This window comes from Peromyscus eremicus, chromosome X (genome assembly GCF_949786415.1).
Source record: "Peromyscus eremicus chromosome X, PerEre_H2_v1, whole genome shotgun sequence".
In the NCBI taxonomy this organism is placed as follows: Eukaryota; Metazoa; Chordata; class Mammalia; order Rodentia; family Cricetidae; genus Peromyscus; species Peromyscus eremicus.
The window spans coordinates 5186239-5212938 of NC_081439.1; the positions used below are offsets into that span (position 1 = coordinate 5186239).

At 38.0% G+C, this 26700-nt stretch overlaps 1 protein-coding gene across 1 annotated transcript in view; it reads right to left on the reverse strand.

Annotated features, from left to right (window-relative positions):
* The window catches only part of LOC131899082 (amine oxidase [flavin-containing] A), a 65783-nt gene extending 40785 nt beyond the window's left edge, over positions 1-24998 (reverse strand). Inside the window, exons 1-3 of the mRNA XM_059250457.1 lie at positions 23730-24998; positions 10735-10829; positions 5306-5443 (exon numbers count right to left, since the gene is read on the reverse strand). Of these exons, the coding sequence (XP_059106440.1) occupies positions 5306-5443; positions 10735-10829; positions 23730-24975 (1479 nt within the window). The 5' untranslated portion in view covers positions 24976-24998. The remainder of the gene's footprint in view (positions 1-5305; positions 5444-10734; positions 10830-23729) is intronic.
* Positions 24999-26700: the final 1702 nt, after the last annotated feature.

A 26700-nucleotide genomic window follows, 5' to 3' on the forward strand; every position in this document is an offset into this window, starting at 1 on the left:
TATGAAAGAACTTGTCTCAAAAATAAGGTAGTAGACAGTTAATGAATGGCCTCCACATATATTCACACATATGTACACAGACACACAGGCACCCACATACATAACACAGAGGGGAAGAGAGAGAGACAGAGAAAGAATGAACACAGGGCATTGAATTACTTACCATGTGTCCCTGTCAAATTCTTACATTGCTCTCATGTTTTAGAGTGGACATAACTGGGAGACCAGAAAATACTTAGTTGAGAACATAACTACAAATTTTCATTGTTTGAAATGTACAAAAAGGAACATGAAACTGGCAGAGTAAGGAAGTGAAAAAAATCATTGTCTTTCACTAACTGCATCTGCTTATTTATCAGCTAGTCTTCACTGAAACTGATGGTGAGATATTTTACAAACAGAAGAGGCCCAGTGCTCTTCTCTTCACTCCCTCAGTTTCATTTCCTGGAATTTATAGTGAAGTAAAGAAGATGCTTTCAAGGATTAGCAGACTGTTACTAGTTGCACAGTTTTGTCAAGTCACTCTACCTGACTGAACCTTATACTTCTCATCTGTAGAATGGGGAAAGTCATGTCAGCCTAGGAGACAGATAAAAGAATACAGTGAGTTAAGAATATAGTGAGTTCAAACATAAAAAGGACTTAGTTCTTTATTCCTAGCCTCTAGGAACAATAAAGATCTTTCAGTATCTAACTCACTGAAGGAATAAATAATATGAATGAGTCTGCTCAACTGGCTTCCAGGTTAATTATCACACTACCCGGCTGAAGTGCAAAGTAGATTGCCATGACTATTTAAATAGTTGAGCACAAAAGATTTGGTTTCCTTCTTCACATTAAATATGAAAATGTAAAAGGTTTCTGTAAATGGGAACTGCTATTATTTTTACTGTTATTATTACCCATTAGGCTAGGAAAATGCCATGCTTTGCAGAAATAAGAAAATAGGAATTTTTTTTTTACTATGGCTTAACAAAGCCAACATTTCAAAATATTTTGTATTTTTTATGGTGTTTAAGACTGAATCTAAGGCTTCATCCATACTATGCTCTGCCCCTGAGATATACCCTCAGCTGTCACCACTTTGTAAAACCTCTTAATACTTTTTTGATCTCTTGACCTCTGAGCTCTCAATATTTCTAATGGCTACTTCTTTGTCTTCTCACCTGTTACTGTCACACACTCCTAGGCATCCCAAACCACGTGTTTATCAAATATGCTAAGATTCCTGACCTCCTGGTTGTATATTACTGTGCATAGATCACAAGTGTCCTTAATTCCTAGAAAATTCCCAATCCTTCTAGCCTCCAGACCCAACATGATGGTATACAGTCAGGGAAAGATGTGTCTTTTTCAAATAGGTGTGGTGACTGGTATGGAAATCCTGACATTTGGTATGAATAAATGACCCCTTCCCTCATAGTTTCAGGAAGTGGCCTAGAATAATAGATTATAAAGTTAATTTCTCAAGCATTTCTCTAGGTTCCAGTCACTACATGTTTGGCTTCAGTGAGAAACAATAACAGTGGAAAACACTATTGTTTCTTAGGTGGATCTGAGGAGCTGAGTTTAAACAATTTCTTCTTTAAACACTAGGAAATGCACAAACAAGCTATATCCCCAAGAGGAAAATCCAGGTACAAAGCAAATGAACAAAGTATTCAAAGACATGCTGGGTGAAAATTCAGAAGAACCAATTCAAAAGCTAAAATGGCCTCAAAATGTTGTGCTCTTTAGGGCCTTTAGAACTGGATCTTAGGTGAATAAGGAGTTGCTTGGAACTACGGAAGAATGCACAGGTGTGTGTGTGTGTGTGTGTGTGTGTGTGTGTGTGTGTGTGTCTGTCCAAGCAACTCTATCCCCTATGGCATGCAAATGCATTAGGAAGGGGAGTAGGGTACAGGCTGGGAGGGTCATGGTATGTATCATAGTTACTTTTCTATTGCTATGACAAAACACCACTACTAAGACAGCTTATAAAAGAAAGCATTTAGTTGGTCTTAACATTTCAGAGTTAGAATCCATATGGTGGATCAATGCCTGGTGGCAAGAACAACTAAGAGCTTACATCTTGGTTGAAAGTATGAGGCAGAGAGAGAAAACACTAGGAATGGCACAAATTTTTAGAAACCTCAAGGTCCATCCCTAGTAGCACACCTTCTTTAACAAGACCATACTTCCTATTCCTTCTCAAGCAATTTCACCAACTGGGGACCAAGTATTCAAACATATGAGCCTATAGGGACCATACTTACACTGTAAGTAGGGCTTAATAGGCCATCCTGGTAGGATCATGGTAGATACAGTGCTTAAGAGCCCCAGCTCAAGAGGCTTTAGAGGAGAACAACATGAACCAGACTAGAAACCATTCTTGTGATATTTTGGTAAAGAATATAACAGCTTTCTGCCCTTGTCCTAAGAATTTGATTGAGGCTAAATTAAAATGCAATGGACTAATTTCTTTGGCAGAAGAGATTTCAATGCAGCATATTGACTCTGCTGCTTGGTTATTAATAATCACTCTTAGGCAAGTCTACCATGAAAGAGAGCAAGTGGGGCAAAAAAAATACAGTTTGAAGAGAAAAAGAGCACCAGGAAATTTAATGTTGGAGCCAAGACTTTTGCTGAAAGAGATGAGATCAAGGCAAGGCCTGATCTGCATTGGGATAAAGGGAGGGATGTCCTCAGAACAAGACCCCATCAACCTAAGCTTCCAACTTGTGAAAACAAAAGGCCTAAGGAATTTTTTGCTCCTAAAAAATCAACACTAAATCAAAGCTTCTACAAATGTGATTCAAAGATGTTGGGTTCACTCTAAGCTGGTAGTCAAACTTGGCAGTGTTGTCCACATGGTTCTGGCTTTAGAATCATGAAAGATATGTGACTAAAAGGTTGAAGAATCTTCCTCCATGGTTAAGCAGAGCTGTTGAGGCCAAGAGTGGGACAGGAGAGTTACTGCAAGAATGACCTGAGAAGCCTTGTAAAGCTGTGAAAGTGAAACTTTGATTGTGTTGGGAACTCTAAGATATTAGAAGTACCAGAGCCATGAGATATCTACAAAGGAGAGCTTCATGCATGGAGTGGAACCACCTAGATAGAGCTGTATCTTTGCAGGCAGCAAGGCTGGCAAGACAGAGCTATCTAAGCTCTTTGACATCAGACATGGACCTACACGATTTGCAGTTTTCCCTGCTAGGTTTCAATCTTTCTTTGGTCCAGTATTTCTTTGCTATGCCCAGATTCATCCCTTTTTGAATGGTAAAATATATTCTGTGTCATTGTATTTTGGAAGTATGCAATTGGCTTTTTGATTTTACAGGTGGTGACAATTAAAAGATTGCCTTGAGTCTCAGAATTTACTTTGGAGATGCCCCATAGGCTCATATGTTTGAATAGTAGTTCCTCAGTTGGGTGGAACTGTTTTGGAAGGATTAGGAGGTATGCCCTTGATGGAGGACATGTGTCACTAGCAACGGATTTTGAGATTTCAAGACTTGTGCCATTCTCAGTGTGCTCGCTCCCCTTCCCTCTCTCTGTCTCCTGCTTGCAGATCCACATGTGAGCTTTCAGCTGTTCCTGCCACCATTTCTTTGCTCCACTATCAAAGATTCTAACTCTCTGAAACTATTAACCCAATTAAATGCTTTCTTTCATAACTGACCTTGGTTATGGTGTTTTGTCACAGCAACATAAAAATAACTAAGATAGGATCCAAGACATGAGACTTTGAAAACTGTTACAAGAAAATGTAGAGAAACACTTCAAGGTTTAGGCATATTTAGGGACTTTCTAAATAGGATTCTAGTTATTCAGGAAATAATGCCAACACTGACAAATGAAACCTCATGAAATTAAAAAGCTTCAGCTGGGCCTGCACAGATCCAGGACGGATGGTGCAGTGCTGAGAGGAGGAAGTAGACACGAGTCTCCATCCCTAGCTAAGAAGCTACTTCTAATTGGCAACCACTTGCAAAGGAAAAATTAGTTTGTTCCAATGGAATCTCACTGGATTCACTCCAATGGAACCATACTTAAGGGTAGGCCCCATGTCCAGCAGTGGTATTTGTAGATTTTTTTTGGTCTCATGTTGCTTTGTTAGAGCATTTATCTTACTGGTCTTTTGCTTTACAGCTTCTGATTTTTATGTTTTTATGTTTTGTGTGTGTATTTCTTATGCTTTTTCTTTTCTTTTTTAAATTCTTGTTTGTTTATTTTATTTATCTGTTTGTCTTCTAAAGAAAGAGAGAAAGTGTGGAGTTGGATGGATGGGAAGGTGGGGAGATCTAGGAAGAAATGAGGGAGGAGAAACCATAATCAGAATATACTGAACATGAAAAAAAATATCTTCAGTGAAAAGTAAAGCTTCTGCCTATCTGACTGAGAATTAACATCTGGAATTTATAAAAAAATACAAAAATCTAAACAATAACAAATCAAAGAATTCAACTAATTAACTAATGGCATGAACAGATAAGTTTTCAAAAGATGAAATACAATAACCATTAGAGATGAAAATTACATTGAGATTCCATCTCACTACAGCGAGAATGACCATCACTAAAAAACAAATAACAACAAATCATGAGAAGAATATGGGCAAAAAATAAACACTTATACACAACTCTACTAAGAATATAAACTATTATAGTTACTATGGAAATCAGTATGGAGGTTTCTCAAAAAAACAATATTAGATCAACCATATGACCTACATCTACCATCCCTGGGTATTTACCCAAAGGATTCCTTATCAAAATATCACAGAGATACTTACACATAAATATTTATTGCAGCATTATTCATAATAGCTAAATTATGGAAGCAACCTAAGTGTCATAGGAATTAAGAAAATATGGTATTTATAAAAAATTAGATTTTTCAGCTATACAGAACAATGAAATTATGCCAGAAATTTTGTGCAACTGAAGACAATTATATTAAGCAATTAAGGCAATCTCAGAAAGAGAAATATTATGTTTGATCTTATTTGTAGTTCCTAGATTTTATACAGATACATAAAATTATGAAAGTAGAATCAAAACTATCTAGGGGAACAAAGGAGGCTAATGGGAGGGGGAAGAAAGAAAGGCAGAAGAGTATGAGAAGGAACATGTTCAACATACAACATATGCTTATATGACAATACATTTATGTAATATGCATCACACCATGTAAACTGAAAATACATGATAAAAGAATTTAAAAATAAACTTTAAAAAGGAGAAAAAAATCATCATAAATAAACCAAATCATTCTCAAATAAAATGTTCATGAATTGGTCATACAAATAAAAAGCCATGCTTACCTTGACATATTGAACTAGACGCTCATTGACATTCACCTTATAAGTCTCTATGCCTAGCTCTTTAGACAAGCGTAAGATTCTGTTCTGGGTTGGTCCCACATAGGCTCCACCAACATCTACCCATTTAACATGCCCATTCTGCAGAAAGAGGAAAGGTGATGATTTTACTTAAACTTTGTAATCAAGAAATCTTTTATCACGAAAAATTCTGTTTATTTTGCTAACTTCATTGTGTCTTGCATGTCCTTTATAATGTACACTTGAAACTCAAAACCTTTTTCTCTTCGACTAAATAACTGGGGAACACTGTCTGGCAATTCAGTAGGCATGTCCATTTGTAGAACTACTGGTGAGGCTGATTCAGCAATACAACACATTAAAAAAAACACTATAGTATATCCTGCTGATCTAGATCCTTTGCAAATCACTTAACTTTTATTACATGTATTTTTCTCTTGGGTTATTGCTTTAGGAGTCACCCAGGGATTTATTAATCCCAATTCTCTGATTTCCATCAGATGAAATCTTAAATCAGCCCACATTTGTGTGTTTCTGCTGATATTCTAAAACATTTCCAAGGAAAAAATGCATCATGGCAAAAGAATATTTAAAAGTATAAAAAATTCATATTATTTACAAATTTTATTTTTCCCTTTTAAATGCAGCTCTCTACTTTTCCCAGCTTTTTTACTAACACATTTGATTTAATCAACAAGTTGAATATTGGTGAACTATAACTCCGTTATGCATTTTAGTGAGTTCTTTCAGGTATACTTCTATTCTATTGTTTGCATCAGTTATTGTGTGTGTACATTGTCTTTTTTTATTTTATTTTACAATACAATTCAGTTCTACACATCAGCCACAGATTCCTTTGTTCTCCCCCCTCCCGCCCCCTTCCCCTTCCCCCCAGCCTACCCCCTATTCCCACCTCCTCCAGGGCAAAGCCTCCCCGAGGACTAGGATCAACCTGGTAGACTCAGTCCAGGTAGGTCCAGTCCCCTCCTCCCAGGCTGAGCCAAGCGACCCTGTATAAGCCCCAGGTTTCAAACAGCCAACTCATGCAATGAGCACAGGACCCGGTCCCACTGCCTGGATGCCTCCCAAACAGATCAAGCCAATCGACTATCTCACTCATTCAGAGGGCCTGATCCAGTTGGGGGCCCCTCAGCCATTGGTTCATAGTTCATGTGTTTCCATTTTTTTGGGCTATTTGTCCCTGTGCTTTATCCAACCTTGATCTCAACAATTCTTGCTCATATAAACTCTCCTCTTTCTCGCTAATTGGACTCCCGGAGCTCCACCCGGGGCCTAGCCGTGGAGTGTACATTGTCTTTTATCCTTACTTGCCTGATTATTTTTTATTGTGTAGTAATCACTGTACTTGAAAACCTTGCAGAAATAAGTAAACTTCTGGGAGTTATTTTTCTCAGAAAAGATTTACGAGATACTAATAATATTAGATAATTATTTCTTTTTAGTATCTGGGATTTGAAGCCAGGAGGAAATACACATGTAGTCTAGTCTTCTTGCAGTTCACCCTTAGTTCTAAGATGCAGCCCAACCTGAAGAGAAGGGTTGAAAACCTCTTCTCATACACATATTTTCCTGGGCTGGATTAAAATGAACAAGGAAGACAGTGAATTAGGGAGTCCTCTCAGGACACTGGAAAGTAAGAATGTGAGCATTTGGAAGGCTTTGAGTAGTACTAAGATCTGACTTGGATTTGAATGACTCACTTTCACTACTGTGATAAAATTGATCATAGGGAACGAGTAAAAACAGGGAAATTGGAAAGCTAAAGCAGTAACCTGGCCTAGAGGTGATAGTGGCTCTCACCATAATGTAGCAGTGACAACAGTAGGAAACAATGAATTCCAAACATATTTTGAAGACAAAGGCAAAACAACTTCTGGGCAGAATGAAGGTTGGTCTGGAAGTGCTAAACAAGACTCCAAGTATTTGCTGAGTTGCTGTGTAGAAGTTTTGCTTTTCCAATTGTTGGCAAGGGAACCCAGGACATTTAGCATGGTAGAAAATTGTTCTACCACTGAGCAACTCATCAGCAGCTCTCCAAAGTGAATGTTTTATGCTCCTCAACAAGAAATTACTCTAGGTATGGGGTTGTACCTCAGTGATTCAGTTCTTGCCCAGTATGTTCTGGGTTTCATGCCCAGTACACAAAAAAAATCAGTTTGGATGGTCGATTTTGAGATGTCTGTTCAACACTTATATCTACTAATTTCTAACTTCCCTGACAGATCAACACAGTGATTTTTAGTTAGCATTTTACTTATTTCAGTTAAGGAGTTACTCAGGGATTCTGCTTTAGCAGTAATAGTGAAGGGCTATTTTGATTTCTTTAATCAGGGTATCATAATCTTCACATTTTCTTTCACTAACTGTTAATACTATCTCCTGAAGCTTCTTTAGTCTCCAACATCTTTTTAAGAATAAAACTGGAGTCACTACACCAATAAATTTCTATTGCTTTAACACTAACACAGACAACAAAGAGACTCTTGGGAATTTCCAAACATTTCTTTAGAATACTGACACTCTCTTTAAAGCAAATAATCCTAAATGAAGCAGGAAAAAGAGTGAGGCATTCCACAAAATGTTTCTTTAGAAATTAGAAATACTCAAATGAGGTACCTTGGGTTCTATAGGAAGACACTAAGAAGTGTAATGTGGTACTCTATCATGCTGTGTTTGTTCTTTCTTTATCTAGAACATGTTATTCAGCCTAAGAGGCCACAAACATGGAAATCTATTAGGAAACAAATATGTTGACCTTGTGGTGGCCTTGCAGGAATTCCAACTTTATTAATTTGATTCTGTAGAATTATAGATGATTTAATTAAGAAAAATGGTAAGTTCTGAACTTGTAGAAAAATCCATCAGAAGTCAAGTGGCAATATCAAATTTGAAATTTTGGTTTTTTAAGAGCCAAATAGTTTATATGACTTCTTCCAAAACTATCCTGATTGATTACGTTGTTTGAATCAATTCTCAAAAATATTTAATTTTGTTTTCTATTAAATACCATTCTGACCTTTCATAAGCCTTCTTTTTCTCTCTCTCTAGGCATTTGAAATATAAATGCTAAGTGTTCATTTCTAAGTATTTCTAAGATTTCTTTCTCATATACTAAAGAGTACAGTGCTGAATAGACACTATTAATTCCTGTCTGCTGCTGACATATATAAATGGAGCAATATGGCCAAGTAGCTCAAGCCAATAACATAGATTGGGATAAGTATGTTAGAATTTCATTTCCTTTATATGACTTGCTCTTAACTGAAAATCTGCAGGATGATTGATGTTCCTATTTGATAAGCAAAAAGTTTAAATTATAAGAAAAGTAGGGCTAAGGGATAACAATAACGATCTCTAAAATGAAAGACTATTTTTCAGAAATGAAAGAAGAATCACATCTATTAAATGAATACAGGCAGAATATTCAAGTTGTCTTTTTCACTACCATACAATGCCTTCAATTTCAATTTGAAAATGGGCTGGTTGTGGGGGTACACACCTATGATTCCATCATTCCCAAGGTTGGGGCAGTAGGATTTCAAGTTGAAGACCAGCCTGGTTACATATCCAGACCCTATCTCAAAAATTTAAAATGAAGAGCCAGATATGGTGGTTCATGCCTTTAATCCCAGCACTCAGGAGGTAAAGACAGTTGAGTTTCTGTGAGTTCATGGCCAGCTTGGTCTACATATGAGTTCCAGGACAGACAGTGCTACATAGTGAGACCCTTTCTCAAAAACAAACAGAAAATTAAAATGAAAGTGTACAGGAGCTTCTTGAAAGACATATGAGTACATCTTATCACTCAGCTGAGAAGACTTGCATGTGAAATTCTAGTAGTACTTACACAAGGTAGACTCAGGTGGGTATAGTGAAGAGATTCCAGTCTCCTCACTCCTTTTGTACATTTTTAATGTATACGTATGTTTTGCCTGCATGTATGTGTGTGTACCATAGGTGTGCCTAGTACCCACAGAAGTCAAAAGAGGACTTTAGACCCTGGAACTGGACTTACAAAGGCTGTGTACCACCACATGGGTGCTTAGAATCAAACGCAGGTCCTCTCAAGAGCAACAAGTGCTCTTAACCAAAACCAATGGCAGACTATATCTAATGAAACACTCAGAAATACTTCAAATATATTTAATGCTGATTTACATTAAAGTAAAGGAATCAAGCATGCTTTATACCACAGAGCAGCATATCTGCAAGCTTCCCTTGGAAGCTTATTAAAAAGCAAATGGAGATTCAGCAGCCCTGAGAATTTACTCTCAAGTTTCCAGATAATTCCAAGGCTGCAGGTCTATAGACCACACATGGAGTAACAAAGTTGTAGGCCACACTGTTAAAGCTGAGCAAAATAGAAACAGGTCTCATGGGTCTAGTGAAGTAGATGCACATAACAAAAAGAATGCATGACATGGTATGACTGTAAGAGCTACTGCACCATCCTAGTTCAGATGTTATCACACAGCTATTGCAGTAGCCATTCCAAACCCCCTTTTTATGTCTGTTCTTCTCTGCTGCCTGGAAATGTTAAATACTTGCTTTTCCAGGCTCAACCTACAGTTGATAGCCACTCTGCCTAATGAGACAAATGTCTGCCTGGAGTTTACTGGTAAAGGAAAAGTTCTGTTTGTCTCAGTCAAGGATGGTGCTGCTCTTTCATTCTCTTTCCTCTTTTCTTTGTTTTAATTTTGTTTTTGAAACAAGACACCACTATGTAGCACAGGCTGATCTTAAATTCATTACTCTCTTGCCTAGGCCTCTCAAGTGCAGTGCTTACTGCTGTGAGTAACAAGGCCAGTGATTCTTGTTCCCTTGAGAGAAGACTTGCCACTAGAGCCACAGTACTCACTTTGTTACTGAAATGTAACAAGATAACATGCAAAGAATAGTAAAACAAAGGGTAGGAAAAATCTGAAGCCTTAACGACAAAGCTGAACTCCCGTAGTATCCTGGAATATCTATCTACCACTAAACTTCTGTGAAATAATTTAGTGTTTTCACTGCCTAATCCACTGTTACTATCATTGTATAGGCCATTCGGTTATTATCCTAACAAAAACATCTACGTAAGCAGACATTCTCTCCTTCAATTCGTTTTTTAAAACAATATGCTTTTTTTATACTACCAGTACTCAGCCTTTACCACTCTATTTGCATGCTCTAACAAAGGGGCTCATTAATGAATTTCTAACTGCCATAAGCAAAGGAGTCTTTTCCGCCTTCATCCTACATCATTTGGCACTGTACTTGAAGAAATAGTTTAGACTTGGTGGGCAAATGGCTTAACTGTGTGATCTCATGAGATTTCCTCAAGTGCTATGACTTCAAGTGGCCCCATTTATAGTTTTAAGTGACATGTTATAAGTATTGAAATCACTTACCCTCACAGTATATGTTCTTCCTCCAACTCTATCACGGGCTTCCAAAACCAAGACATTAATTTTATATTCAGATAAGAGTTTGGCAGCAGCCAACCCTAAAGGTAAAATAAAAGAAAAGAAAAAAGAAATGTTAACATCTATATATATTTTGGTTTTTCGAGACAGGGTTTCTCTGTGTAGCTTTGCGCCTTTCCTGGATCTCACACTGTAGACCAGGCTCTGCCTCCCGAGTGCTGGGATTAAAGGCATGCGCCACCAACGCCTGGCTAAATGTTAACATCTAAATGCCAGACATCCCAGACTTGACCAGATTTACCCAAAAAAATGAGTAAAAGACAATACACCTAATCTGTTGATTTTGCTATTATTCTAAGAAATTTTGATCAATATTACTAGCTATCATAAAGGATCCCCAAATGACTATCTTGTATTTAAGGTTAGCTATTAGAAAAAAAAATAGTAATCTTTTTGAAAATGTATCTTGTTTCCTAAAGTAGTCAAATCACACTTAGAGAATCTTCTGAGCCCTCTTCCAGAAACTGACTGTATAAACAAGTATAAGACTCAGTGATTCAGTGGTAGAGCATTTGCCAACCATGCCCCATACCCAGAGTTCCATCTTTAGCACTAAAAAATGCTAATTAAATAAACAGAAGAACTTGTTTTTCTGTAAAACTTCCATGCCTCCAGCAGCAGATATCTAGACTGTTTTCAACTTAAATTTTATCAGCATACTCCTATCTGTATTACATGACATAAATCTTGTTTCCCTCAGTAGATTCTAAGATTCTTAGAGATAGGAGCTGTGCTTAACTTCATCCATTAGCTCAAAGCTAAGAACAGGTTCTCATCTATAAATAAAAGCTTTTATAAAAGATACATTTCAAATCCAATATTGTAGCAGTGGAAAAGTTAAGACAGTGTTATAAATTACCATTTAATCACAGACATATGATATCAATATGTATTATCATTTATGATAACCTTAATCTAATCACCTAGATCGGCAAGGGTTTCCCAGGTTCCTCCATTATAAAATTACACATTCACTCTCCTTTTTATACTGTACTCTTTGGAAGGAATGCTATGCATACTCTGCATTTGAACAACAGGAAGTTATGGTCTACATTTTGAGAGTACTGTATTTATATAAATTGTTGAGAATTCTTCAACAATACAGAATTGTTTCTTTTCCTCGTTGATTTATTCAATCATTAGTATGGACTCACAGATATTTGTTTTGTACTTTAGTATATAATTCAATAATGTATTATTTATTGCTGAAATTATTCAAATTATTCACTGGGAACTCTGGTTCTTGTGTGCCTTTTGGCATGCCTCTATTAGTTTGTGTTTGTACATGTACACAAACTTCCTTACTTTCTAGTGCCACAGGCTGCCCCAAGCTCACAGTATCTTCCCTGTCTGTCCAAGCCTTACAATCACCCATTTCTGTAGTGAACCTTGGTCCCTTTTCTTGGGGAATAAAATTAGAAACCAAAATGTGGTGCTTCGTGTGTTCATGATTACTAGAGTGCCATTGCTTGCGTGAACTCTCAACTCTCAGAGCAAGGAAATACATGCTTGTATATACAGATTTTTCAATCTGCATTCACTATATTTCAAATGCTATCTTAGTACCTCTTTATCTTTGTACCACTTGTTACAAATGAAATAAATCATACTATAGAGGTAAATATAAGGGAAAAAGGCTAATTAGAATGTTAAAAAGAGAAAAGAGTAGCAGTAGAGATGAAAGTAGTAAAATAAATCAAGATAACTATAAAAGTGGTTTAACAGAAGCACTATTTAGAGTGATTATAAATCCTATTAATTTGGTAAATTCTAAGGGTATATGTTCCAAAGACAGGAAGAAATGAAAAATAGTTTTTTTTTAATTAGCATTTACTTGATGCTATCACTAGCACTGCTGTCCTGGCCTTGTCAGGGGTGTAATATGATATAAGACATGGGAGTAAATTAGGTTGTTATCATTGAGAAGCATGTTTTTTGGCATATGTGAATAAAGAATGATGAAAATCAGAAAAATTCCCTGTGGCCCTGAATATAAATTTGAATAACTGGTCTTGGAATTTAAACAGGAAGTTATTTAAGAAAATCAACTAGTGTTAGCCCTCACTATCCTCAGATTCTATCAACTATAAACTGGTTTTTGTTGTTGTTGTTGTTTTAGAGATTGGGTCTATCAGGCTTAGCTAGCATGGTGGTGCACACCTATAATACCAGCACTTGGAAGTAAAGGCAAGAGGATCAGACTTCAAGGCCATACTATGAGATTGAGGCCAGCCAGGGTTACATGAAACCCTGCCCTCCATTAATTAAAAAATAAATAAAAATTGTGTCTGTAGTGAAGATATTCAAACATTTTGTCATTATTCCATAAAAAAATGAAAAATTATTTACACACAATTTATATTATACTAGGTATTACAAGTAATCTAGAGATGACTTAAAGTATATAGGATGATTAGAGAGGTTCTGTGTAACTATATCATTTTATACAAAAAACTTGAGGATCCTTCTATTTTGGTACCCACAGGAATTCTGAAACCAAACCTCATTAGATATTAAGGAATGATTGTTATGCAAAACATTTCTTCCATGATGCTGAACAATTAATGTTAATGTTTCAGTTTTCATGTTAATTGTGAAGACAATGATTAATAAGGAATTTTCATGACAAATGGAAGGTTAGAAAACATAGAAGTATGGGGCTGGAGCGATGGCTCAGAGGTTAAGAGCACTTGCTGCTCTTTCAGAGGACCTGAGCTCAATTCCCAGCAAACCACATTAGTGGTTCACAACCATCTGTAATGGGATCTGGTGCACTCTTCATATAGGCATATATGCTGGCGGAATACTGTAAGCATAATAAATAAATAACTCTTAAAAAAAAGAAAAAAAAGAAAACATAGAAGTATTTTTTTTTTAATTCCAACAGGTAAAGCACAGACAAACTTTGCACTCTAGAAAGGTGTTTTCTTTCCATTTCTTTTCTTTTCTTTTTTTGAGATAGGGTCTTGCTATGCAGCTCAGGTTGGCCTTGAACTGTCAGCAATCCTCCTGCTTCAATCTCCTGAGTATTGTGATTACAGGTATGCAGCAGCATGCCCAACTTCATAGAAGCTTTTCCAATATAACAACTATAGCTGTCAACTTGGAGGGGAAAACAAAAGATGATACCTACTATAAGATACAAGTCTCTGAGACTATACTCCTTAACTATTTATGCATTCTACCCTCCCCACAATCACTATAAAATCCAATGATCACTTGTAGAAAACCAGATCTCAACTGGGCATGGTGGAACATACCTGTAATTCCTACACTCAGAAGGATCATTCAGGTGGATTGCAAATTTGAGGCCAGCCTGTCTGTCTGCGCAGCAAGACTATGCATGTCAAAGAAAGAATGAAGTAATGAGAAGAAGGGAAAGAAAAGAGAAGGGGAAAGGGAAGGGTTAAAAATTATTTCTTTAAACAGGTAGTCAGGTGAAAAGGAATTATGAGAAAATAGCAAGGATCCTATTTTTGAAGTACACTGTGAAATGTCTAAAGGCTGTGTGTGTGTGTGTGTGTGTGTGTGTGTGTGTGTGTGTGTGTGCCATAAACAATGAGGCTAGTGTGGCCAGATAGCAATGAATGAGGAGCAAATCAGACAGGATCAAGATATGAGGCCCAAGCATGTCTCAAATAAAAGATTCTTTTTTCCTCAACCTCCAGAGTACAGGGATTACAAACCCATGCAACTATGCCAGCTTGATGAAAACTTGTTGCTTCCCTAGAATAGAGCCTGCTATGTTGCAGGTGTCCAAATACTTGCTGCAATCACTAGAAAAACTACATACTAAGAAAACAAAACCACATTCATGTGGCTGCAGGTAACAGAGTTTGTTTGGTTGGTTTGGTTTGGTTTGGTTTGGTTTGGTTTGGGGTTTTGTTGTTTTGTTTTGTTTCAGATAAGGCCTTCCTCAGCAGCCTTGGTTGACCTGGAATACACAGAAGTCTGCCAGCTTCTGTCTCTGCTCGGATTAAAGATGTGTACCACCATACCCTGTAACAGGGTAGGTTTTACTGGTGTTTGGGGTTGAACATGTTATACATGTTAGCTAGGCCAGCAAAGGATCACTGAGCTTTCTCTAGCCCTTATAATACCTTTTTTTTTTTTTTTTTTTTTTTTGGTTTTTTTCGAGACAGGGTTTCTCTGTGTAGCTTTGCGCCTTTCCTGGGACTCACTTGGTAGTCCAGGCTGGCCTCGAACTCACAGAGATCCGCCTGGCTCTGCCTCCCGAGTGCTGGGATTAAAGGCGTGCGCCACCACCGCCCGGCTCCCTTATAATACCTTTATCTCAAGTAACCAAGAAAATTTAACAAGGATAGTTATCAGGTCAGTGTATATACATACATATATGTATGTGTGTATGTATATGCCCAAGGAGTCAGAATATTCTAAGTATTAATAGTCAATTTTTTTCTGATTTTTAAACAAGTATTATGCTTGCTAACAGACAAGAACAAAGTATATCAGTATGAACACAAGCTTGTTACTGTACATACAACCATTCCTATTTGTCTGTCTACCTGTCTAATCTATACCTATCTGGATTTTGTGCTGTCAGATAAATCATTGTGTTTTTTAAAAAGCTGAATCTTACAATCTTTTCAATTTCAATAAGCTAAAAACATAGTGTAGTCTCAAGTGGTAAATAGAATTAAGCTAACAATTAACTTCAATTTGCCCTTAATTCAACAGACTGGTTGTCCAGACAGTCTCAATTTATTTGATTATTGCTCAGCATTTATCTTCACTTTAGATAAATAAATCTCACCTAAGTTGGGGAATGTAATTATTTCTTAATTCATTATTTGTTTAAATCTTTCACTGAAATTACAAATATACTTCAAATGTTCCACCCAGACATCCTCAAATTCTGAACACAGAGAAAGGCTAAATTTAAAGCCATAATTCCCCCAGAAGTTTTATGAACACTAATCCTCAGATAAGACAGTCCAAGGAAGAGTATTAATGTTCATAATAGTTGGGATACTTATACTTCTTCTCCTTTTGGGATAAATTTGCAGAGAACGTTGTTTATATTAAAGGCCCTGAGCAGTCCTGCAGCAAAATAATTAATAATAATAAGACTCAATAAATTCAGCATTTCTCTACACTCTGTTATTCTTTCTTTAAAAGATTGTGAATCAAAATACAGTTAGGAAGAACTGATTTAATCACTTGCAAGATTGTTCAAATAGTTACAGTAATAAGCTCCCATAGACAAGGCTCTAGGTTAAATAACATCATAACATCTATAATATAAGTTAAGCATGGGAGCAAAGTTTTGAAATGGTCATGGCTTATCCTCTAACACCTCACAAAATTATTCTATTATTAGAAGTAAATTTCCAAATTTTCATATTGATCATCACCCCAGAATATGCATAGTTAATTCCTTACTATTTTGTGATGTTGTACCTGACCAACAGAATTCCTATATAACTACTAACTTGGATTCTTGAAGTGAACACTCCAAGGACAATAAAAAGTATAATCAAACATCAGCTTCCACTAAAGTTTCTAGGCAACATTCTCAAAGTCGGAAAACAGAGAATGGAACCTTTACAAATTTTACTGAAGGCACATAGTGAACACTCCATTGACAAATATTGAATGAACAGATGGATAAATAAATGGATGAATGAATGAACGAACAAATGTGGATACACAATAAAAAGGGTTTCAACGTAAGTCACAGCTCACAGTTAACACATTTAATTTGGAAATGATCAATTTAAATGTCATCTTCATTATAGTTTATAACTTATCGAAAGTCCAGAAAACTTTTGTCAATTATTACTTTCTCCATAAAATAATTCACTTGCAATTTCCTGCAAGCAGAATTAGCTGTTCCTTCCCTGTGCCCCTGACCCTGTGAACCAATCTTAAGCATGTGCTGAATAGCCCTCATCTTGTAATACTTAGGACGCTAAGTCTTTTAGATTTCAGATTATCTGCTTAGACTTTATTTGCCTGCATACACACACATACACACACACACACATACACACAAATATATATATAGCCCAAATTAGAGAGAGAGAGAGACAGAGAGAGAGAGAGAGAGAGAGACAGAGAGAGAGACAGAGAGAGAGAGAGAGAGAGAGAGAGAGAGAGAGAGAGAGAGAGAGAGAATTAGAGGAGAGACCCAAGTCTAAACACTGAATTCACTTATTTTCATTATACACCATATACGCATAGGCTTAAAGTAGCTTTATGCAATACTTCCCATGTGCTTTCTGACAGATAAACTAGAGAACACCCCCTGATCAAACTTGTTTCTTTCATGTGAGTCAGAATTTTATCTAATGCCTTCAAAGGCCAATGATATTTATAATCTATAATGAATACATAATAAACAATAAATGCATATTTATTATCAACAGTGTCACTTCAAAATGTATAATCTTTAAATATTAATCTTTCAAAATGACTAAAAGTAATCTTATTGGCTGGGGATATGGCTCACACTCAATTTGTCTCAAATGCTCACAACATTTAGAAAATATTTGTTTCAATCTTTAAAAAAAAACCTTAGTATGAAATCCATGCATCTCAAACATGCATGTGCATTCACTAGGCAAAACTTAAAAAGTATATACACTACTAAATCACAGGATTGAACACTTTTGCAAATTCCAGTATGTGAAAACTACACTATGTCCTCACTATTTCTGGCAACTGCTGAATCCAAATACTGCAAAATTTTTCATGTTAAAAGATCTCTCCACCACAGTTGCACAGATTATGGGGTACAATTTCATCAATAATGCATTATAACATTCCTTTTCTTCATACTTGGTCTCTGTGGTCCATATAATTATATTATACTTAGATTTATTCTTAAAAAACATTTATCACATTAGCTGAGAGTTATATACAAATTCAAATCAATTAGCACTGATTAAATGTTAAAACTGCCCATTCAATGTCAGATCCATCCGAAAGTTCATTTGACCATTTAAAAAAAAGATTTTTTAATCAGAATTCAAATAAATTTAACTCTTGTGTCATTGTTTAAAAACAACAAAATAGTTTATACAATAGAATGAAAGTATTCTGGTGTGCTTTTAATGAAAAAAAAATCAAATTAAAGAAAAGAAATATCCTGAAAGGCACATAATTTTCATGCTCACTGAACCTCAGAGTATACAATAACTAAGCTATCAAAAACCAATACCCTCTTTTAAAATGGAAGCTTTTTTTTTAATCACTGCAAAACCATACAGTATGTGCTACCAAGTTTTGGGTTAAAATGTTTAAAATGATCCTCATAGAAATGATTCTTATAGATGGTGCATTTCAGAAAAGGGGAAACTATAGTATGTAGAACTCAATGCATTAGTCATTCTTCTTGCAAAATGACCTTTCTGTCTTAGATCATGAGAAAATTCAATCCCTGCTAGTCTAATACAATACCAGGTTCTGGGCAGCTAATGCTCCCAATTGTAGTAGAGCTTGGCTCACAGATAAAAATGTGTATATTGAGAGCTCTTTCTACATGACACTTAGTATTTACTTGAAAACAAACAAAAAACATTTTATTTTTTCAAAAAACCAAGAACCATTCAGCACTATGACTAAGGTATTTTCATTAAATACATGCTAACTTTCACAGTTCAGAAGCACAAAACTCATAGGCAGACATGGCACACTGAATCCTTCAAGTAGCTCCCAGAATCATATTCCTAGAGGTATAAAGAGAAGCTATTTCCCTCCCCTAGTATTTTTGTCATGAGTTTAAATTAAGAACTACTTGGTGTCTGGCATATACCCTCATGACCCTAAACCAATGCTCCTCTGGTGTCTACTGTTCGGGATGCCTTTTTTTAATTGTCTTATCCCTATCTATTATAATAAATCATACTTCCTTCTCAAAGTCTCAGTACTTTGTTCATATTCATAACATTAATATTTGTATCATTATATTCATGTTGATTATTTGCCTACTAAGAAGATAAGGGCACATTTCTGGCAGGGATGCTAGTTATCTTTATATCCCTCTATCCCTGTGATCTACCTACTGCTCAGCATATAGTAGAAGCTCTAAAATGTCTGAATAGGTTCAGGAGTCAGGGCTCTTGAGTTGCTTAGAGGAATAGAGTGCTCCCCCTTCCCTAACTGTATTCAGAGCTATAGTTGATAATCACTAAGGAGATGCTGCCAGGAGGATTACAATTGTAGGTGATTGAGCTAGATTGCCTGACCTAAAGCTCTGAGATTCCAAAAGCCCTATGAAGAATACATATTGTCCTAAGAAGGTGGCCTTTTTCTGTTTCTTACTTCACTCTCTAAAAAGAACCATTTCTGAAATTTCTTGGATAATGACAAACATCTTTTTGTCATTTATTCAATCTGTGACAGTTACAGCTAAGAACTAGCGTCTAAAGTCAGAGAGTGATACATTGTCCTTAAAAATAAAATTGAGAAGTAAGAATCAGAAAATAAATGTATCTTGTTAAACATAGATTAAAATCTCCTTAAGAAGGGAGAAAAATCAATGGGAGTCAGGGTGATCATCCAGATATTGCAGGACAGATAGAATGAACTGTTAGAAGCACTTCTATGTTAAGATGAAAACACGGAAGTCATAAAGGGACAAAATAAACAGACTAGCATTATGACAAAAGACACTAAATCTCACATTCATCTTGAGGAAAAGTAGGTAATACTATTTGTCCAACAAAGTGAAGCCAGATGATTGACACAGTGTAGATTAGGTCTTGAGACACTGGTAATATGAAACCACTAAAGAACTTGAGTAGAATGGTGAAAAAAAGTGGTTAAAGTAAATCAATCAAGCCTGGGAGAATACTGCATGCAAGGTGAATGTGAAGAGAGAGTTATTATTGTAAAGCAATGCCACTGGGAAGGTATTATAACTCAGATAACCTTCAGGAGTCAAGAGTCTGCCCTGGAGATGGGGGCATGAACACGGTAACCGAGAAAGCAGAAGAGGAGTCAGTCCAGCTCAAAGGACCTGAGGATGTAACTCAGTGTAGAAGTATGTGCCTGACATATGTGAAGCCTGGCATGTCAAAAAAATTAGTAAGGAGGTGTAAAAGATAAAAGAAAAGGACATGACTGGGGGATGTAGCTCATTTGGTAGTGTTCACCTAGTGTTCATGAAGCCCTGGGTTTCACCGCTAGTAATGCATGAAAACAAAATTGGGTATGGTGGCACAAACCTGTAATCCTAGCACTCGGGAAGTAGAGGCAAGAGGATCAAAAGACCAAGATCATGCTTGGCTACAAGGTGACTTCAAATTCAGTCTGGACTATGTAATACCCTGTCTCAGAAATAAATAAATAAAATAAAATATAGAAAAGGATATATCAAAAATGATGAAGAAGATGATATCCAAGAAAAGAGTCAAGGAACCAAGGAATCTGCAGTATATAAGTGCAAAATATCCATGAAAAGATAAGCTATGGCATATAAGTTTAGAGAAAGAAAAAGATTTGATTTAAAGACTTGAGAGCTTTCTATAGCTAAGGGAACACTGGAGTAATAGAATGAGAAAGAAGCACAGCAGAGTCTCAAGGTGACTTCAAAAAATGGAAAAGGTATGATTAATGGATGATAAAACTTCACTATTCAATGGTATCACAGAAAACAGAATTTCAAAAGGTTATAGATTATGGATTATAAGCAGGGTTGTTTCCCCTCACAAGTACTAACACAGGATAAAAATATTAATTAGATGGGTGGACAGAAAATAGGGTATTATGGTTGTTACAAATGTTCTGTCTTATGTTTTCAATGACAAAATAGAAATATTATTATTCTTTGTACAAAGATAAAGCTTTCTAAATGTCAATCAGTTCTCAGCAATGCCATTTAGAATATGTCCTCTTCTGGGAGCTACATTATAAGCATAACATGGCAAATGCTAATTATTGACCATAGATTATAGTTGCATAAGTAGCATGATAAGAGTAGTTAAGTCCTAACAGGGAAGTTTTAAGGAATATTCCAAAGTACTTAAAACTGCCACAGAGCTGCTCTTCTTTGAGAAACCCAGACCTATGTTTTGGGGTGTATCTTAGCTTCCTTCCAGATTGTCACTGTCCCTTAACCCTTGTGCTTAAAATCTATGTTAATAACATTACTGTAAAAAATTCTTCCAACTCAGCTTCAATAAATAAAAAAATTTGATTCAGGAGCTGAGAGGAGTGGCCTTACCTTTAATTTTAGCACTTGGGAGATAGAAACAGGAGGATCAGGAGTTCATGGCAGCTTCAACTACAGACAAATGTGAAATGTGAGGCCAGCCTGGTCTGTATCAGACCTGTTTCAAAAAAAGAAACAAAGGGACTATATCATAGGATTCATACCATGGGATATAACCAAGCCTACATAAAGAAACGTGTTGTGAGTTCACAAGAATGCTCTCACCCATTCAGGAAACATACAGACTGTATCTAATACCTGAGTCAGACATCCACATCTATGTTAGTACTAAAACATTTTGGATGACAACACACAGAAAAGAATATTTCTAGTCAGTTTGGCTCCTAAAATCTCTCAGATCTGACTGGTAGAAATGACACTAAGGGAAATTAAGTCCTTTTTTCCAATGTTGCTGGTGAACTGAAAGTTGGTGTTCGGAATAAGTAAGCATATTGAGCAAAAAAAAATGTTCTTTATGTCCCCCAAAGAAATGAACTAATTAGTAATTCCCAAGAATAGGTACAATTTTTTTTGTGGGGCTTCATATAATTTGGATGCTTTCTCTAAGAAATAAGAAACCAATACACCAGGTATGGTAGCAATCAAGTGTAACCCCAGCATTTGGAGGAGAAAGCAGGGAGATTAGAAGCTCAAAGTCATTCTAGATACACAGGGATTTCAAGTCCAGCCTATGCTACATGAGACCCTGTCTCAATCCAGCACCATCACAAAACAAAAGGAGAAAGCAAAATTGTAACATGACTCAGTATGAAGCTGGTAATTTATTTAGAATGAGATTATAAGGGACCTGAAGTCTTAAGGTTCATCAGCTACAAGCTAAATACACTTCTGTTGATGACTAAATATTAACAGTCAGGTGTGAAAAAGGAGAAAGAGCAAGCAATTAGACAAAAGAGAAACAAAAGACAAGGCTTGGGATACAGCTCACTTGATAGAGTGCTTGCCTACCACGCATAAAGCCCTGGGGTTGATCCCCAGCACTCCATAAAGCAGGCATGCTATCCCACATCTGACTTGGTATTTGGATGCTAGAAAATCAGAAATCCAAGTTCATCCTCGGCCACATATTAAGTTGGATGCCATTCTGAGATACATGAAACATTGTCTCATAAAAATTTTAAAAAGTCAGGCTGGAGAGAGAGTTCAGCTGCTAATGGCTAGACTCACCACCAAATACCAAAAAATTTTAAAAAGACAATGCTTTCTTTAAGGAACACTGAAGACAAATCAAGAACAGGACAAGAATAAAATCCCAGCAAAACAGCAAATTGTGGTATGGTGTTAATCAATTTATACTACATATTATCATATTTATATTTTAGTGATCAACAACAACATTGCTTCTACAGTACTTGCCTACAGGGACCAGGTTTTTGGAAACACCAATCCACTAACCTGTAGGCAATCAACAAGTGTTTGTTGAAGGAAGGAACGAAAGAAGGAAAGAATGATAAATGCTCCTTTTTCTAACTCTTCACCAGGATCTGTTTCCTTCTGATGCATAGCACGAATGCATACTATTGCTGCAACAGTTCATACCAATCTGGTGATTAAGATTGTTTTCCCTGAAGAGGATGAGTCCAAAGCTACCTACATCTAAAATATATAAGCATGTCTATAGTCTACTCAAAGGGGACATATATTAAAATGGATAATTTGGAGCCACCCTATTTACTGCCTCTACTGTCTTTCTCCCTCTAAGTTAGGTCTTGCAGGTGTATCTTTGAAATTATTAGCACCTGAGTGAAAGGGGACATTTCAGCTTGGGCTTCTACCTAGAGCCAAATCATAATCCCTACAATTTTCCAATATGATAATTTAAGTGGCAATTTAATATACAAATATTGAAGAGGTCTCCAGGAAAGTAGAGAAAAAGTTTATATACCCCTTACTTGATGAGCCATCCAAACCAGGGCCTCCAGACAAGGTGCAGGCAGTGTAGCTCTTAGTAAGGGGATACAAGGTACTCCCTGACCTTCCCTCGGGTCCTGCTTTATGAAGAAATTTCCTTTGGGCAATAAATACTCTACACTTTTATTTAAGTTCTGAAAAAACACCAGGAGTAGGTTGAATCTTACAGCTCCTTTAAAAAAACAAAACCAAAATTACCTTTTCCTAAAGGATTCTGCCTCCTTATTTTTTACCTACTCAAATTTTCTAAGTGATGCTGTTTTGTAGAAGAGCATAACTGAAATAATCCTACTACTACTTCAACAGTACAGACATCCATTCGCTGATATTCTGTTCAGAAGAAAGGATGTGAAATCAGGGAGGCCAAGCAACCACCTCAAGAATTGCAAGTAAAGGTCTTAAATGGAAGAAAACAGGTCTGCAGCTTCCCAGGGAGGCGATTAGACCTCAGAAGAGTTACTGAAACTCTCAAACCACAGATTCTTGGTTTTGTAAAATAGCAAATGTGTTGCCCACCCATAAGACTGTTGAGGACAGAGGAAACTCATGTAATGTGCTAAATGTAATTGCATAGCAAAAGCTAATTGATCATTAGTATTTAGTAGTAGGAGTCCAATTATTTTGCCTCCTCCACCACTGCATACCACCAGCAAAGAAACCAACCCCCACTCCCATCTGGCAGGATCGGGGCCCTGCCATAGAAACACTCTCACATGCAGGAGAAAGACCCTGCCAAACACAAGAACATTGCAAGTCCCCTACCCCTGGTCAGCCAGGGCCCCTTAAGCTACTGTTAAAGATCCAAACTGACCTGAGATGCCGCCTCCAATCACGACTACGTCGAACATGTGGCCTGTGATATTAGGTTTCTCCAGATTCATCATGGTTTGGATGAGATTCTTCGGAGACTTGGGTTTAAAAGGGGAGACCGCCCAGGGTGGAACAGACCCTTGTACCTCCCCTTGCCTGGTGTCTGGGGGCGGAGCCGAACTTTCTACCCATACCCAGGGGGAGCCCAGCCCTGAGGGCGGAGCGGGCCCTTGTGCAAGAGAAGCGCTCAGGGGCGGAGCTGATCCTGGTTGAGATACCCTGGGAGAGCACTGCACACCGGGCAGGGATGGCTCTTGTACAGGCACTGGAGGGGCATGGGAAGAAGGTCCTTGAGTCAAACCTCGGGGGTTATACCGTGGGGGTGTTGGGGACGTAGGTACTGGGCTATCGAGCACCCGAGGTCTGTGTACCGCCAGCCCGGAATGGAAATAGGGTGCAGAAGGTGACGATGTGGATAACCAAGCAGAAACGGACAGATTGTGCATGGGGGAGTCTTCTATCGACACCCGTGGGGTATTTTCTTGAGGTTCAGGTAGTTCCAACGAAGACAAGGACGTGTCACTATTTGTAGGGTATTCTAGTGGCAATCCCCAGGGGTAGTTAGACACTGCGGGTAAAGTGGGCTCATCTACCGACCCTCGGGGAGTGCTGATCACTGAGGCAGGGATAGACCCTAGTTCTGACTCTAGGGAAGTGCCAGGCCTAGAAATCATAGAAGACACTTGCCCAGAAATCACCGAGGACCTTTGCCCCAAAGAATGGGATGAATCCGGGATGGATTCTATTACAGATAAGTGCTGGGAGACAGAGCTAAGAATGGAGTAGTCCGAGGGAGGTATGGGGATCTGACCGCTCTGGCTGTGGGCGTTTAATTCCCAGGAAGAAGACTTTGAGATGGGGTCATTCCTCTGGCCAGAATCATCATCGAGCTGAGAGAGGTTGGTGGAAATAAAGGAACCAACCAGCTCCTGGGTGGACCCGCTTATCGGAGGTGAATGGGGTTGGGAGGCGGTCTGCCACTGAGAGTGGGAGGACTCGTAAGAGCTGCTCGAGACGCTGTCTACTTGGTACATCCCCACAGGGGTCTGGGAAGTGGCAATCTCGGTTTCGGGGGCCCATTCTACCTCACGCCCCCTTCTGCCGCGGCCGCGACCGCGACCGCGGCCACGCATGCCGCCGCCTAAGGGGAAGGCCGCCTCATTTCCGGCGGCCTTATTTTCGGACATAATTCTCACAATGGCGGGACGCAGCGAATGGCTGCCTTGAACCCTCCCCTCAACCCTCCCCTCAACAGCGCTCGGCTTTCAGTGCCCAGCAGTTACCAGTCGCCACCCGGAGGCCCAACCCAAGCGTCCGACCCACTTGGAGGCGGGAAGATGAAGCGTCGGCACGGCGCGGCGCGGCCCCGCCTTTCCCGCCAACGCGCGATACTTGAACGCGATCCTGAGGGGCCGGACGATACCACCGCGAACAGGAGCAGGGGAGGGCGTCTGAGAGCGGGGTCCGCGCGCGCGGAGGCGCCGATTATTGACCTGCCGCTTTCATGGTTTCTTTTGAACTAAAGATTTCTGAGCCGAGTGCGGGCTTAGAAAACATATACTTAAAGGAGAAAAGCCCGAAGGACGAAGTGACGGAACTCTGCCCAGCTCAGTTTGGTCTAGTCCTCTGGTGACGTCACGAGGCGGGGCTTTCGGATCAGCCGCGAACTTTCCTGGGGGGGGGGGGGGCGAGGGGAGGAGGGCTGCCGGCAAACTGCCTGCCTGTCTAAGGGAGCGGTTATTAGATTTCTGTGGTGTGTTTTCAAGCGAACGTATCTCACCAGAGTCTAAACAAATATGCGAGAAAAATAACGAAGCCACCACAAATTAAGTGGTACCGAAATTTAAGAACGAAAGCTAAAAGATGCCTAAGGTGCAAATTAAAAAAAAAAAAAAAGAAAGAAAGAAAATGTGTGGGGCAATGTAGAGCATAGCAGCATACACTTGTAATCCAAACTTGAGGTGATCCTCCCAAGTTCTAGTGTAACTAATAAATCTACCTCTAGGTGGAATATGCCTTTGTTTTCTCCATGCCCATGTCTCCTCCTCTAAGGGTCAATTCAGTGGGACAGATCAGAGCCCTGGCTGGAGGACCACCCCCAGGAAAGTGGATTCACCTTAAGATAATGTACTTTTCCTTCCCCAAATCCCTGCCCGCTAATGTAGTCCTTGTGAGCCAACAGCAACACAGGATCCGGATCCAGTTAGGTTGGCCTCCCTTTCTGAGTTCTGACTATTCAAACTATTCCTATTGTATTTTATTAACTATGAAGGGAAAAAAAAAACCAATGTTTTACAGATAAGAGGTCTGGCAGTCTAGTCCCCACCTAGTGGAAATGGTTGATCTTTTAATCACTAGTCATCATTAATCTAATGTAGTATGTCCTTTAAAGTTAAGTATGTAATCTTGCTTACATATTATTCTTCAAAAATTAGCATCAGTTCAGTGACCAGAGACCAACAGACAAAAAAAAAAAACTCTACATTTTATATAACAACTGGTCTGGGTGATATGATGGTACACTACAGTAATCCCAAGACCAGAGAGGCTAAGATATGAGGATCTTGAGTTCAAGGCCAGCCTGGGCTATATAGTAAGTCCCAGACCAGTCTAGAATATATAGTAAGACTCTGTCTCCAAAAGCAAGAACTGGAGTATAGCTCCCCATTAAAACAATAGTAGATAGATGATAGATAGATAGATAGATAGATAGATAGATAGATAGGATATTAAGATTGGATGATGCTGGGCTGAAATTAAAAAAAAAACTATTGATATTATTGTGAGACTTGAGAAAATTTAAACATGAGCTGTATATGAGCAGACATTGTTGATTATTATTAAATTTTCTAGCTGTGAGAATAGTACTACAGTTAGGACAGGGAGGAATGACCTTATTAGGAGATGAAGGT